Source organism: Callorhinus ursinus, unplaced genomic scaffold (genome assembly GCF_003265705.2).
Source record: "Callorhinus ursinus isolate GAN/ISIS: 27379988/994484 unplaced genomic scaffold, GSC_fseal_2.0 scaffold3, whole genome shotgun sequence".
NCBI classification, from domain to species: Eukaryota; Metazoa; Chordata; class Mammalia; order Carnivora; family Otariidae; genus Callorhinus; species Callorhinus ursinus.
This window is the reverse complement of record NW_027397065.1, coordinates 43,822,327-43,837,456: the sequence shown is the minus strand read 5'-3', so window position 1 is coordinate 43,837,456 and position 15,130 is coordinate 43,822,327. Positions and strand designations below refer to the sequence as shown.

The 15,130-nt window shown below is 41.1% G+C and overlaps 1 protein-coding gene across 4 annotated transcripts in view; it reads right to left on the bottom strand.

Moving 5' to 3' along the window:
* Window positions 1–15,130, bottom strand: part of EBF1 (EBF transcription factor 1) — a 393,384-nt gene that overhangs the window by 116,493 nt on the left and 261,761 nt on the right. For 2 of the 4 annotated variants that reach the window (XM_025867126.2, XM_025867125.2), the window contains exon 8: window positions 9,418–9,559. In XM_025867126.2, the coding sequence (XP_025722911.1) occupies window positions 9,418–9,559 (142 nt within the window). The remainder of the gene's footprint in view (window positions 1–9,417; window positions 9,560–15,130) is intronic. The other 2 variants (XM_073890484.1, XM_025867124.2) reach the window with 1 other exon arrangement.

Below are 15,130 nucleotides of genomic sequence, written 5' to 3'. Positions count from 1 at the left end.
TTTAAAATTTTTTTTCTTAGTGTTTTCCCCTCACTACTTAAAATCATCACACATCCTGCATGGGAAACCTACTCTAGAAGCTCACTGCTAACCATCAAGTGGATTCAACATTACCATCTCAGCTGAAGAAACTCAGAGAGAAGGATGTCAGGTGAGAGCTACCAAAGTGGTTGTGTAGACCACATTCGGTGACTTGTCCAGGCCTCCTGGAACCCACTGTTAACCTCTTGCAGAAATGCTCAAGGTGAAGGGAAGTTGGCCTTAGATCTATCCTGTGGACTGACCATCACCTTGGCATTGCGGTGGCCACTCACCAGGGCAAGGTGTGTATAACACCCTAGGGGATAGGAAACCTCCCACACAATCAGCTGGATTCAAACAACAAATCATCAGGACTTGAAGGAATCTACCAAGCTCCTCCTTTAATTGATAAAAGGAAACTGAGGCCCAACGAAATCAAAGTGTATACTTGAGGTCATGTAGCAAGGTAGAGGCAGACTCTATTTTTATTTATTTCTGAATGTATAACTGAAAATGTTCAAACAAAACTATTGCAAACCCACTCCTGGCCACTGACCCTAAATATCTCCCTTTAAAAAGATTAATGACCAGTACACAGAAGCTTTCATTTGCATGTTCATATCACTTGAATCCTTTGAAATTCTCAAGTGAGGGACATTCCTGTGGTAAGTAAATAGAAAAAGGCCCTTGGTTTGGATCAATTATGCTAATAAGCACAAATGGAATTACAACGATTTTATAACAAAATATAAAACCAAAAAAAATAGGCTTAAAAGAGTGCTGTCATTGTAGTCCAAAATATAAGCAGAAAGCATCACTCCCTGCCTCCCACCACGCTCTTCGCCACACACTTTGTGCTCATTAAAATAAGTTAGGTGTGGCTCACTCACTTATTAGGTCATCCAAAATACCAAATACTGGACGTTTCCCAAAGTTGATGGGTTTGTCAAGAAATCCATATAAGAAAACAGCCTCCCCAAATCCGTATCACTTTTCCATGTTATTTGTGGCAGGAGGTTTAGTAACCCTTCAGTACCCTAACAAGGAGACTGTTGGTATCCCAACAGTCCTTTAACTCATGGTCTCACAGTTTTCCCCCGGTCTCCTTTTTCTCTATCTTGTATACATGCCAAGGAGCCCATATGGTCAACAAATGATTTCTACAGAGATGAGTTAGAACATCCTCGCAAATAAATAAAATATTACCAGCCTCCTTCTTATCTTGCCAACCCCACAGAAAACATACCAGTCATCAAATAAAATCCATGTTTTTTTATTTGACTAGCAGAATGTGGTACAGCCACGGGAAAAATAGGTTATTGAAGGAAAATAAGCTATAAGGGAAACATACACACAGTATGCCATTAAAAAAGAAAAAAAAAAAGATATGCTCTGGGCTAACTTTTGAAAGGTCTATTTAAGATACCAGCATAACTGCCTTCCTTGTACAGAGAAAAAGTAAGAACAGTGGAATAAGAGGTGGAAAGAGTTTTAGCATAATATATAGAGCAAGTAGTTGAAAGTACAGACTCCAAAGTCAGACTTTCTGGGTTGACTCCTAGATACACTACTCATTTGCTGTGCAACTCTGGGCAAGTTGTTTAACTTCTCTTCACTCTCAGTTTCCTTACCTTCACAAGGGGTGCCTCTAGCACTACGTGCCTGACATAGTAAGGGCTCAGAGAGGGTTACTGTCATTATTCTTCGTACTATTATTACTCACAGCTATGTGGTTAGGTAGACGAGGGGTCGAGTCCTGGGTCTGATTCTAATTAGTTTTGTGACTTTGGGTAAGTCACTGAGCCTTTCTAAATCCCAGTTTTCTCTTCTGTAAAATGGGAATAAAAATCATTATAGCTCATCAGATTTGTTGAAGGATTTTATGATGTAGGTAAAATAATTACCACAGTACTGGCACAGAGTAACGTGCCATAAATGTTAGCTGATAATAGCCCCCAAATAGCAACAAGAGCAGTAATAATACTGCTAGACTTTACCACCTGGCCTGGTCACCACTAAGCAGGGCAGTGAAGTCTGAGCACTATTTCTACTTTGCCAAGAGTGCCGTGGGTGGTGTCAGATTCAAATAAGGATAACACAGATCACCTGCTTCGCAGTGACCCGTGGCTCCTGAACTCTTTATCCCCCTGACACTGAGAACTTGCTAGCTATCGAGTCCCCAACATTAGGATTTCTGGTGTTACCCACTCTATGGATTACTCTGGGTATACACTGAAAATCGGTCTTCACTTATGTCTTTATTCATTATCTTCACTTCTTGCCATGTCCTTTTTTATTGCAAGGGAAGACAAAAGACAACTTCCCCACTGCTCAAAGAAAAAGACCTGATTTGATGCTTGAAAATCTGGTGCCTCTCTGCTCTATTTCTATGACACATCTGGATACTCTTAGCTCTAATGTTCTGTCCTTTCATCTGTCTTGCTTTTTCAAATAGGAAAATCAATTGATAAGATGTAATGTGCCACTCTAAGTAACAAAGCATGACATCAGTATTTATCTATGGTAACCTGGACCCTTCACCAAAATGCTCCTGCCCAAGTGGGCCTGGCTGGAGTTTTGCACCAAAACCAGTCACATGAAGGGCCACTGTCTAAGTGTAAAGCTCTGCATCGTTCATCCTTGGCCCTTGTGTTTTGAAAGTGCATTTTTGTCAAGAAGCTGGAGAGATGTTCCAGACATTCCTCTCATGATCTTCGGAATCCCAGAGGGACTGCTGCAAGCCTAGGCCAACCTGAACTGGAAAGGCATCGGGGTGGGACCCAAGCCCTCCAACTTTTTGTGTGACCCAGCAACCATAAAGCTGCGCACCCCCTGAAATTCACACTTGCCCACCAGCATACCACAGGCAAAGAGGACTAAATGGAGTTTGACAGAAACTATGTGAATGTAAGAAGATTACATCCCATCACTAGATGTCAGTTTCCTTCTCTGGAAAATGAGAGGCTGTATTGGATGACCTTCCATACTTCAAATGGCTCTTCATGTGGCATGAGTTGTCACCATAGTGGGAGAGGCGAGAGAAATCTAGGATGGTATGTTTCTCTTTGTTGTTTAGTTTCCACTCACTCACCCAATTTGAGTTTGTTGGGGTTAGACAAATAATATACCTTTCATAGGCCACATGCAGTCCTCCATTCTAAAAGGCCTTAAGAAAGTCTCTACAAGTTCAAAAGAAGTCAATAGGTAAACTCTTGCTAAGCTACTTATGCAAAAAGTAAATCAATAAGCCAAAACCATCTGGAAAAAGAACTCTCAAAATGTTTGACTTTCTTCCCATTTTGAACATTTGCACTATTGATAGAATGAGGAGTGACCGGGGGGACCGCTCCCAGGCACAGCCAACTCCCTGGTGAGCTTCCAAGGACCGGCAGGGAAGAGCAAAGTTATAAGCAACTCAGAGTGATCTTGCCCTGGGCTTTCATGACACACTAGAAGTCCATGTAATTAAAAATGAGTTCATCAAAGCCCCGCTTGGCCCCCCACACCATTTCACATTTGCCACCGACCAAGGCCTGAGCGTCTCACGTGGGCCTGCATAATCTGGCGCTCAGCAGCCATCCTGGCCTCAACTGCTGCCATCCGCCCAGTGACTGGGAGCAAAAGGAGTCATCCCAGTCTCCTTTGGGTTCCTTGAACTTACCTAAGCAAAACAGCCTTTGCATACACTGTCCCCTCTTCCCGGAAATTTGTTTCTGTCCCTTTTACCTGGTGAAAATTTACTCAGCTCTTAGGTTTTGGCATAAACGTGATTTCCTCAAGGAAGGCTTCCCTGATACCTCACTCCTCCTTGCTCCTTTTCTGGTCCCCCTTTTACACATAAGTCCCATGAGTTGGTTGTAAGTTGTGTTTAATATCTCTATTCTCTATTTACATCATAAATTCTGTGAGGACAGGGAATGCATCTGCCTTGTGCTACTGTACCCTAGCTTGGTGTCTGGCATGTACTGGATCCTTAGGACCAATGAAGGAAGGAAGGAATTGTCTGAAGTCCACCTTACTGATACCTTATTCCTTGGCTGGAGAGCCAAAGAAAGGACTATACTAGAAACAGCCAGTGCATTTCTTAGTTCTCCTGAAGCCCTGTTTCTCCAAAGGCACCTCCAGACAAGGGGAGGTACATGTCAATGGTTTCAGTTCAGAGTACCAAAAATTGCGCATGTTAAAAGGAGGCCTAGAAATGACCCAACCCAACTCTCATTGAACACATACCAAACTGAGGCCATGGAAGCAAAGTAACCCGCCCAGAGTTACACAGCCAGTTCATGTCAGAGTCAGGTAGGAAATCCAGCTCTTCTGTCAGACAGCCTGATCCTCCCTCTATTAGATCCAACTGATATTTACTGGCCACTTCTTAGGACCTCATTACACAGAAGGGAGAAGAAGGGGGCCTCTCCTTTCTATTGGAAGCTCCATGCTGTCTGTCAATTTGGAGTAATCTTCCCAAGCCTGAATCGTCTTTCTCCACATGTCCGTGAAACAACAAATTTAAGTGCAGCTGGGCACAGGGAGTCAATGGGGTTGGATACCCGGGGGGCAACCAACAGAAGCAAAAACTGCTTGTTTCTGGAGCAAAAGGATTAAAGAAGGTCAAATGCTAAAGAGCAAGAATAACACCATATTGTCAGGGACAGCTGGAAGGGGACACTACAATGGAGAGGTCAGAACTAACTGGTGGTGGGGAAAATCTGATTCTACTTCTCTGACTCTGTAATTACAGCTAGGAGATGGGCCCAGTGATTCTATTACCACACTCTACTCTACCAAGTATTTTTGGCTTGACCAAACCCCACTTTTGTTTAGATTTGTTTTATTTTGGGATCCTGGCACATTTATACTTCACATCTTTGTCTGTATCACTACTTTGAAAGGAAATTTAATCCATTTGTGCCTGATACCCACAAAAACAAAATTTCACTTGTTTCCCAATTTTAAAAAGGAGGGGTGCTGTAAAACATCTATATTTGAGCCAAGAAAGTAAGTAGGACCTCAGGTTGGAACTCAGGAACGTTGAAGTGTTCACCATCTAAAAACTGATTTTTCCAAGAAACATGATGATTGCACGAATTCATACCAATTTTTAAAAAAGAACCTAAGGATGACAAACACCAGTTGGGGACTTAAAACCAAAAAGAGTACCTACTGATGACCAGCTGAACTCTGTGACCCACTCAGATTTCCCAGTGATCATGGAGGAGGCACATCCTCCAAGGGCCCAAAAAGGGGAAAGAGTGGAGGGAGGGAGAAGAGGGGAAGGGATAAAACACAGGCATGCCAAAAAAAAAAAAAAAATGTCCCCTAAAAAAAATGAGCATTTAAACTGCTTGTCAGAAGGCTTCCTGACAAAAGCCACTAGAGCGTATTCACAGACATTTGCATAAATGCTGCCGGTGAGTTCACCATAGCTGCCAGCGCTAATGGTACATAAAGTAATTTAGTCACTTCTCCCGGCATTCTATGTCAGAATGATGAGCGCCGGCACTTTGCCTTGTTGCATATTAGATCATTAGATAATAAAGTGTTAGCGCATGCAAGCTGACAGGGTCCCTGCACTATAGCTTTGTGAGGGCACCGCATTTTGCCACAGGGGGGAAAAATAGAGAAACTGATGCTTTAAATTCAAGTAAACACAACCTGGAACTCAAGAGAACAATAATAACAATATCAACACTCCCAGGCCTTTAAAGACCCCCAGCATACGATCCCCAGGAATTTGCCCAAGTGATGGGAAGACAGGGCAGACGAACAAGCTAGGGCTGTACATTACCGTGGGTGGGGACGATTCTGCATCTCTGCCCCCAAGCCTATGCTTTTCAAAAATTGAAAGCCTGAGAGTAGTCACCTTCTGATACTACCTCTCTCCACAGTGTACATCTTCCATACAGCTATTGCTTGCTTAAAGATGAAACCTCACTAGCCTAAACTCTCCCATAAATATTCAGCCAAAGAAAATCTCAGTATTTATGAATGAAGAAAAAAATGGGGGAGAGCAATTACCATGAGCTACAGGATGCCAGGATTCACCCTCTTTGGACCATGCAAGAGTCTATGAAATAAATTTGCCTTTGTCAACTCTCCTACTTGAAATACAGGGGCTGTTATTTGAGCACGGAGGTTTGGAAGTCCATGGGTCACACAGGGAGGACTGCATGAATGTAAAGCATGGTCTCTTTTTCTACTGAAGTGCAGAAAGATGAACTACAAAAGGGAACTTTCCTCCAACTGTCTGACAAGCAGGATATAAATAGAGATGTGCAGAGTTGCTCAAAATAATTCCTGCTACCTGTAAATGAGATGGTAAAAAGCCCAGAATGAGGAAAAACGAAGGCTCCTACAGGTCACCTCCAAGGTGAAAATACCTAGCAGTTTCACTGTGTAGTAGCTGTCTGAGGTGGGGGTGAAGGAGGGGAGCTGCTGAGGCGTAGGGGCTTGGTTCTGGAAGTCTTAAACAGGGCAGGTTCAAACAGGATTTTTCAATGGCAAGATAAAGCTTTACCATATCCTCAAATCAACATGTATTAGCATCTAAGTCCACTCCCACACATCTCCCAATGAAAGAGCCCAATAGTCACCCTTTGCTGAGTAGATATTTATGTATCAGCTTGAAGTGTCTAAATGAGTGGGTGGTTTTGTGTGGTTGGTTGATTCATTCTGCAGAGAAGCAGATTTCCATGTATTGTCATTACAAGGAACCTCAAGGTATCTACCCTCTTATTCTTCTGAAGAGAAATAAAGTAAGGCACTGGTGACAGCGAAGTCCCCTAGCTAAAGAAGATAGGACATATACAGACCCCCAAAGATGCTTAACCATTTCTGAACAGTGAAATGTCTTCATTTTCTTGAACAATATGTTAATAATCACATGGCCACTTGTGGACTGGTAAACTGGAGAAGAGGAATAAAATATTGTCTCCAAAACTCAGAATAATATGATATCTCAATTGAAATAGTAATATGTACACACAGAAGCAAGAATATTTGAGTTGGGAGGAAGCCTAGAGGCGTTTTGGTCTAGAGATCGCTAACTGTTAGCCTATGGCTGTATTCTTCCTAAGTGACATTTCCCCTTCCTCACTTCAGAGGGTTTAAAAGTTTTATAATTAGTTACCAACAGTTAAAAATTAGGAGTTTTAATTTTTGCCAAACTAGAACATCTGTCCCCACTGGGCTCTCAGTCCCCTGGGCCACAACTGTCTGGGCTGCTGGACAGCAGAACATGTACTTGCCCTTCTTCAGCAGTCTCCACCCAGCCCACTTCCCCTATGTACTTGGCCTGCCCCCACTCAAGGCACACAGTCTTTTTTATCCCCCCTACAGATCATCACCTTCCTTTTACCAAGAAGACTAAGGATCCCAAAAGGTAAGGTGACTTGTCCAAGGTCACATAAAGGCCAGAGGTGAAACTAAAAATTGAATTTAGGTTTCCTGGCTCCTACTTCATGATTCTTTCCTCCACATTATAATGCAAAATAATATGTTCCTGACCTCCAGACTCTAGATGTTTCTGGCAGGTTGTTTCTGTTGGTTTGTGTTGGGTTTTGGTTTTTTTGTTTTGTTTTGTTTTGTTTTGTTTTGTTTTTTGGTGGAGGTATGATTTGCATGATGTCATGTGGTCTGTCACTGCCTTCCCAAAGGCAGGAATGGGAGCTGGCTGTGTCTGCCCTCGGAGCCCATTTTGAAACTGTGAACCCATGACTGGTAGATTTCAAACTGACAGTCAAGTCTGTCCTTGGACAGGACAGTAACCATTGTAATTAACCAGCCACAGTGGAAAACAAGTCTTCAGTTTTTAAACCACAGCTTTCCATATTGTGCTCACTGAGTATTTACCTAGTTTTTCCCCTTTTTCCCCCTAAATACGTCTAGTAATACAATGCCTTAAGTGACTTCAAGGGTATTAAAAAGGCAACATTACCGTAAAGTGAGGATCAGAATAATTTTAAGTACAGGAATGGAACTAGGAATGTAATCATGAGCAGGTGTTTCAAATGGCCTCCTGCAAAAAAGTAATATCCATCCATCTCAGCACTAATGAAACCATAAAGAAGAAGCTTTTGAAAGATGATGGTTTACTTTAAAAAGACTGTAAAACTGGATGTGGTGAAGAATCCTTTCTAAGAGTGTTACATCTGGCTAATTAATAAAAAGTACAGTTTGTGTATTCCTTAAGTGCAGAAAAAAAATCAGGCAAAAATAATGATAGTGGTGTGTTTATTAAATTAGAATGCTGGCAGGGAAGGGAGTTTTCTACCTTATGAATTATATCATGGACAGCTCATGGCCCTTGGAAAAATCAGGCAATCGGGTGGTAATTTGTGCAGTAGTGTTTTTAAAAGAATCCTGCTGACCTAGCAAACTGGAAAGTGAAGTGGGGAAATGGGTTTAGAGTTTAATTTGAAGGAGATAAAGAGAAAATCTAGCATGGTGATTGGTAACCAGTATAGTCTCCATCATTGTTTCTGGGATGGATAGTGGGAAGGATGGATTGATGAAAGATGAATAGATGGATGGGTGCATTGAGGATGGATAGATGGCTGGATGGACAGACAGATGGATGAAAAGTGAATGGATGGATGAATGGATGGATGGATGATGTATAGATGGATAAATAGATGGATGGGTAGGTGGATGGATGGAGAGATGGAAGGATGTATACATTATATATACATGTAGTACAGAAACATTCAGATGTATATTCAATCTAGCCCTTGATTCCTTTGAGTGGCATTCACTTTCCTTGATTCAAATTTTTATCTGGTTTCCTCCAGTCCTCTCAAAGATACCACTGATTAGCCATAAATTCAAGACAAATGTGAAACCTCCCCAACAAAATCCACCTACAGAAAGCAGGCTCTATCATGTGGTGATGAAGGGAGGATTATGCACAAGGCACAGGAGGGACATTTAGTTTGAGCTTCGTCTTCAAAAAATGCCTCTGACCTAGACTTTGGACCTTATCTCCAAATGAAGTTTAATATGAAGTTATAGAGATACACCAGCAGGGTTGTAAAGAGGATGGAGTTCATTATACAACCAAGTCAGTTGTAAACTCAAAACATACCATAGTATTTGTTACCCTGCTTTGGCCCTCCTTTATTTTTCAGTCAAGTGGGAGCTTAAAATAAAGCAGTGGTCCAGGTCTCCCTCTCTCTCTCTCTCAACCTGAAGGAAAGATGTATCAGCCATTTCCAGGATAGAGAGTTGTGTAACAAGAAAGGCTGGACCTCAAAGATATTTTCCTGTCTTTAAATATTTGCTATCAGTATCATTCAAATTTGAAATTGGAAACAGTAGAAAATGTGGTGGAGTTGGAAGAAAGAAACGAAATAGATTCACAGTTAAAGTAGCAATGCCAACCAATGAAAATGATTTGCCTACCATGTTCCAGATAAGAGGGCGTACCTTCCGAGGGGTCAAGCCTCCGAGCCCTCCGCCCATGCTTAGAGTTATTATGGACAAACATGTTATCAGAGACTGCCAGGACATGGCCATCCACATTGACTGTCGTAGACACCACGACCTGGAGACAGAAGAGAGAAATGAATGAACATTTTAATATAAAAGCATGGAAGGTAATAAACTCAAGTTAAATAAATAACAGCTGGGAGCTGAAGAAAATTGCATAGCTATTTCACATAATAACTGGTGCTTATGCTGTACAAGTCTAACAAGAGGAGCTATTGATGAGTGGGTCTTTGGCATGGAACGCTTTTGATGCAGTTTTAAGTAAAATTGCACAGTTTATAGTTACACAGCAGAAGGTACACTGTTAACCATAATTTTAACAAGAGGATCTTTATTAGCATATTTTTTTACACAACGGTGGTTGTGTTTCACCTAAATTACCCTTCAGTTTAGACACTGAAGCAGATATCACAGTTGATCATGCAAATAAAAATCTTTTGAATCTTTAAAATATTTCCCCCCAACTGCGTCAGGGTTAAGAGGATAGAGAAATGAAAAAGAGAGGTTTCAGTGAGAGCTGGGATGCAGCTTTCTCTCCCGCGTGTCTTTCTGGTGTTTCTTGTACTTTTCTTTTCCCACCTTACTTCGATTAATCAGACCAACCTCCCTTCCCCTCCCTCCCCCGCTCCCACACCATCCCCATTACCACCACCAGCATCCCTCTTCAAAAGATCTCTGCTAATTAAGGGTCTTAGATCTGTGTTTCAAAGCCAAAAAAACAAAACGAAACAAAACAAAAAACAACAACAACCAAAAAAACAAAAACAAAAAAAGAAGAAATGCAATGGCCCAGCTATAATTCAGATACCCTGGCCATCTCATAAACTGACTCTGAATCTAGTTTGCCAGCAGGGACACGGGCAAAGGTGTTTTCTCAGAGAACTTTGACTAAAACAATGAGAAGAAATGACCTACACTTCTCCTTATATTAAATGGGGAAGAGGATTAAAACTGAAACCCACAGAGATATGTTTATTCATGCGACCTCTTACAACAAAATATAATAATTGTCTGTAATTGCAGCTTCAGCTCCCACCTCATGCTTTGACATGGGAAACAGCAATCAGCCAGCTCCGGTTTAATCCACCTATTATGTTGACTAATTAACTTTCCTCGACAGTTTATTTCTTCCTCCATTATCAGCCCCTGTCAGCCGCAAGCACCCTGCAGCATAGGGGAGACCTCAGGCTCTTTGATTGATCACCGATAGATTGACATGCAGATTAATTTAATTAGAATCACCTCACTTGAGAAATGAAAGACAAAGGCAAGAGCGCTAATAGATCTGCTCTCATAATGAGGCGAACCTCCAGAGCCAAAGCTGAGGATTTCTGATTTATTTTGCTCAATTCCCCAGTTGCCTGGAAAAGACTCTCGCTTTAATTGTTCTTGGTTTTGAGAGGCATTAGCCTCTGAAGAGGTGAAACGTTTTACAAGGATTGGCACATACTGAGGCCCCAGTTTCTGAGGAAGCCTTTTCTCCGACTTCTAGGGTCTTGTGCAATGCCACAGTTCTGTCCCCTCAGTTGGGCAGAGGACAAGACGCTTGGCCTTGGCCTATGCCTGTGAATTGCCTGGCAAAGTGCCTTCCTCAGTAGCCTCCCGCCCCAACCAACGTCAGCCATACTGAAAAGTTCCACCATCGGCGTCTTTGGCCTAAACGCATCAGGACAAAACACAGCGGAGTCCCTTTCTTGAGGCCTCAAAGATGGCAACGAACTCTAGGCTGTGGAGCACTGTTCTGAATACTGTCGTGGGGTTGATTTCATTTGATCTGATCCGATTTGACTTGATCTAGTTACTAGTTTCTGGTTGTTCGCTCTCTTCCAAGCCCCGCCTTCTGCAGACCCGAGGCCCTGCTCCTTAAATGGAGCCCCTACAGGCTTTCAGACCTGGATGTGTAAGTCAGGAAACTCAGGAAACTAGGCACTTGCTCATCCTGCCCTAGGGCCTCCCAGGGATGACTGCAGGGCAGGGCTTCTGTGGGGTCCTCCTTCAGGGCCCTCTTTCAGGGTCTTCTCCTTGACTCCCGGCCAGCCCTGGATCCTCCCCTGATTTTATTTTTTTAATTCTATTTTATTAAAATACAAAGTAAACAACTGAGAGTCCATTCTGGGAGTCGGGGTATTTGCCTCAATCATTGTGAAAACCAAAATTCCAACTAAGGCAAGTCATTCATGGGAGGACTCAGTACATTTGAAGTAGCAGTTTGCAAAGTGGTTTTTCTCTTTCTTCATGATTGACCAACCAGATCTGACACAGCTGGAAGGTTATGTGTATGCCTCATCAATTGTAGGTTAATTTAAAAAGAGGAGGAGGAAGAGAAGAAAATGGTCTATTCTTTTATTTTCAAAAAGTGTTAGGTGCCAATGGAGAGTCCATATTATTTAAGGCAACAGAAACTCCCTTTCCTTTTTAGTTAGGGAGGTGGGACATACACAATTATGTAACAGAGCTGGGTCCTTCAAAGAATTTTTGATTTACTACGAGACCACAATTGAGTGGTCACTGGAGTCGTTAGCTGAAGAAACTATAAAAGGAATCCCAAACGGTATCTGTTTCCAGTGTCAGGAAATACAGAAAGTTGTTATTCTAGATGTCTGTCTTAAGGGGAAAAAAAAGCAATGACAATTCACCATGCACCTGTAAGACAAAATGCTACAGGCTTAGGCTTAAAATATTCAATATTGTTTAAAGATATTGTCATCTAATTCCTACACTGAACAGAAATGACAAAAACGGTTAAGTTAAAAAAAAAACAAAACTACATCCTATGTGTTTTTTTCTTGACAATAGAAGGATCACCAAGACCACATGTGTGACAGAATCATTTCATTTGAAAGTTCCACTAAAATTGGAGAGAGATAAAACAGAATCCTCATGCCTTTAATTTCTAGAAAATAAACACCTAATGTTCCTCACAGAAACTCATGACTAAACATTTTAACTTGCCTCTCCCCAAAATAATTTCTCTCATTCCAATTTGGAAATGATCAAGATATATTTAAATAAAACATATGCTGAAATTAATCCACAGAGCAACTTGTAAATTTTTAAAAATCTGTGAGATGCAAAGGGGGCACTGAAGTGTCTTTTAAAAAATAGGCCCATAGTGGGAGGGAAAAGGGCCTTTACAGTTTAACACAAGATTAATGAGGTGCTGACACATTCATGCAGGCAAGGGGACAGACGGGCCTGCCAAATCTTCAACCTTCCCAAATTTTGTCAACAAAGCACAGCTTGAATTTGGGACAGGTAAACATGGAAAATGATTTTACATTTGGACTCAACACTTCCCTCCCTATCCCCTTCCTCACTCTCCTGCCCAAGGAAAGAGATGAAGGGATTATGAGGAACAGGTATACTTAGAATTTTATGATATCTGTTAAACTAAATCTTTACTATTTAGAATTGTACTGTCCAAGACAGTAACCACACATGTAGCTATTTAAATTTATTTATTTATTTTTAAAACATCTTTTTTTTTTAAAGATTTTTATTTATTTATTGAGAGAGAGAGAGAATGGTAGAGAGAGACCATGAGAAGGAGGAAGGTCAGAGGGAGAAGCAGACCCCCCGCCGAGCAGGGAGCCCGATGCGGGACTCGATCCCAGGACTCCAGGATCATGACCTGAGCCGAAGGCAGTCGCTTAACCAACTGAGCCACCCAGGCGCCCCTAGCTATTTAAATTTAAACTAATTAAGTAAAATTTTAAATTCTTGTTCCTGAGTCTCCATAGCCATATTTCAAGTGGTTAGTAGCCACATGTGGCTAGAGACTGCTATATTGGACAGGGCAGTACAGGATATTTTCCTCATTGTAGATTGTCTTATTGGACAGTGCTGCTATAGAATGGTTTTGAAATAAATTGCTCCAAGTTATTCATGAGGATGTCCAAGCTATATCTCCTGAAACAGGTATTAGTCTAAGTGGACATGTTTAAGATTATATACAAGTATTTTTTTATCACTATATTTTCTAGGATCGATTTTCTATTTAGGGCATAGCTTTCTAACATAGCAATCCATAGATGTGCCAATGAACACGCAGTGTGTTCCGTGGTACCTTCTATCTGGGTCCAGCCTTCCAGGTAAGGGCTTTCAGCCTGAGGGGATTTAAAAAACAAAAAACAAAAAACAAAAAAAACAAAAACCAGAAGAGAAATCTGCAGGTACCCATTGACTTTGGAGATTTTACACTAACGTTTTCGGTTTCTTGCCTCATTTCAGTGGTTCAAAATGTCCTATGTTTTATCCTGGATCTGGCGATCCCTAAAGGTTGTTACTTTTACAATTTCACCCCCTCTATTTAGAATTAGAAATAATTCAACACAAAGTTGATAATTCTTGACTCCCAAGTTTTCCTAGTTGATGTGATTTTTGGCCAGGTTAATTTAACCCTCAGCCACCGTGCTCCCACCTGTCAAGTGGAGATACTAATAAAAGTACCTGGTTCTGTGAGGCTTACAGTATTTAAAGTGGCCAGCATGGTTCCTGGCTCATACTGAGCACTCAACAAATGTTAGTAGCAGTAGGACTGTAGCTGTTGCTTGGTTGATGAGACTCACCAAGAAGTTCAAGTTAATGTATTGGACTGATCATGTGAAGCCATAAAGAGGACCCCGCATAAACTGTTACTTTAAATAAAAGGGTACAGAAATTACCTCTAATGTGTTCACTGTTTTATCAGTCTAACAATTAAATTGTACAATTTTAAAGACCTTTGTGCTCACAATATGTAATTATGTAATTTAGGCCTCATGTAAATTGCAAATTTCACTGGTTTCTATAATTTTACTTTCTATAATTTTTCTTAATTTTATTTATTTATTTGACAGAGAGAGAGAGACACAGCGAGAGAGGGAACACAAGCAGAGGGAGTGGGAGAGGGAGAAGCAGGCTTCCCGCTGAGCAGGGAGCCCGATGCGGGGCTCAATCCCGGGACCCTGGGATCATGACCTGAGCCAAAGGCAGACGTCCAATGACTGAACCACCCAGGCGCCCCTACAATTTTACTTTCTAGAACCCATTGGTATCTTAGCCTGTTATATTCTAGGCTTGAAACTAAACAAAATCTTACTGCTTTGAAAAAAATCTATAAATTAGACATCTTATCAATTCAGTCTAGTTTTCCCAGTATTTCACATGAATGAAGGATTCTCTAGGAGTTTTGTTATTTGTTACTATTTCCTGCTATCATTCTTCAGGCTGTCCCTCTTTTCTTTATATCGGGCAGGAGACCTTGTATGTCCCAACTAAACTAAATTATCTAAGATTCATGACCCATAATCTCTGTCTCATGAGCAGATTTTCAAAAAGACAAAAGCTGCTAAATTCAGTCGTGGGTGGAAGAGCACATTAACAAAAGTAGCAGCTCATATAGAAGAAGGGGTTATGACAAAAGCAACCAAGAGTTGAAATCTCTATTTTTAAACATTTCTACAACAAATATGGAATCAAGAGGAAGATTAGACCATAAAAATATTTTCAACATTTAAATTTAGAATATTTTAGTAGTAAGTACCTCTCTCCAAAAAATAACTACTTTATAAAATTAATTTTGAAGGAATATAAAATTATAAATTTGGCTTTAAAAGCTAATATATGGTAACTCAGTGTAAGGAAA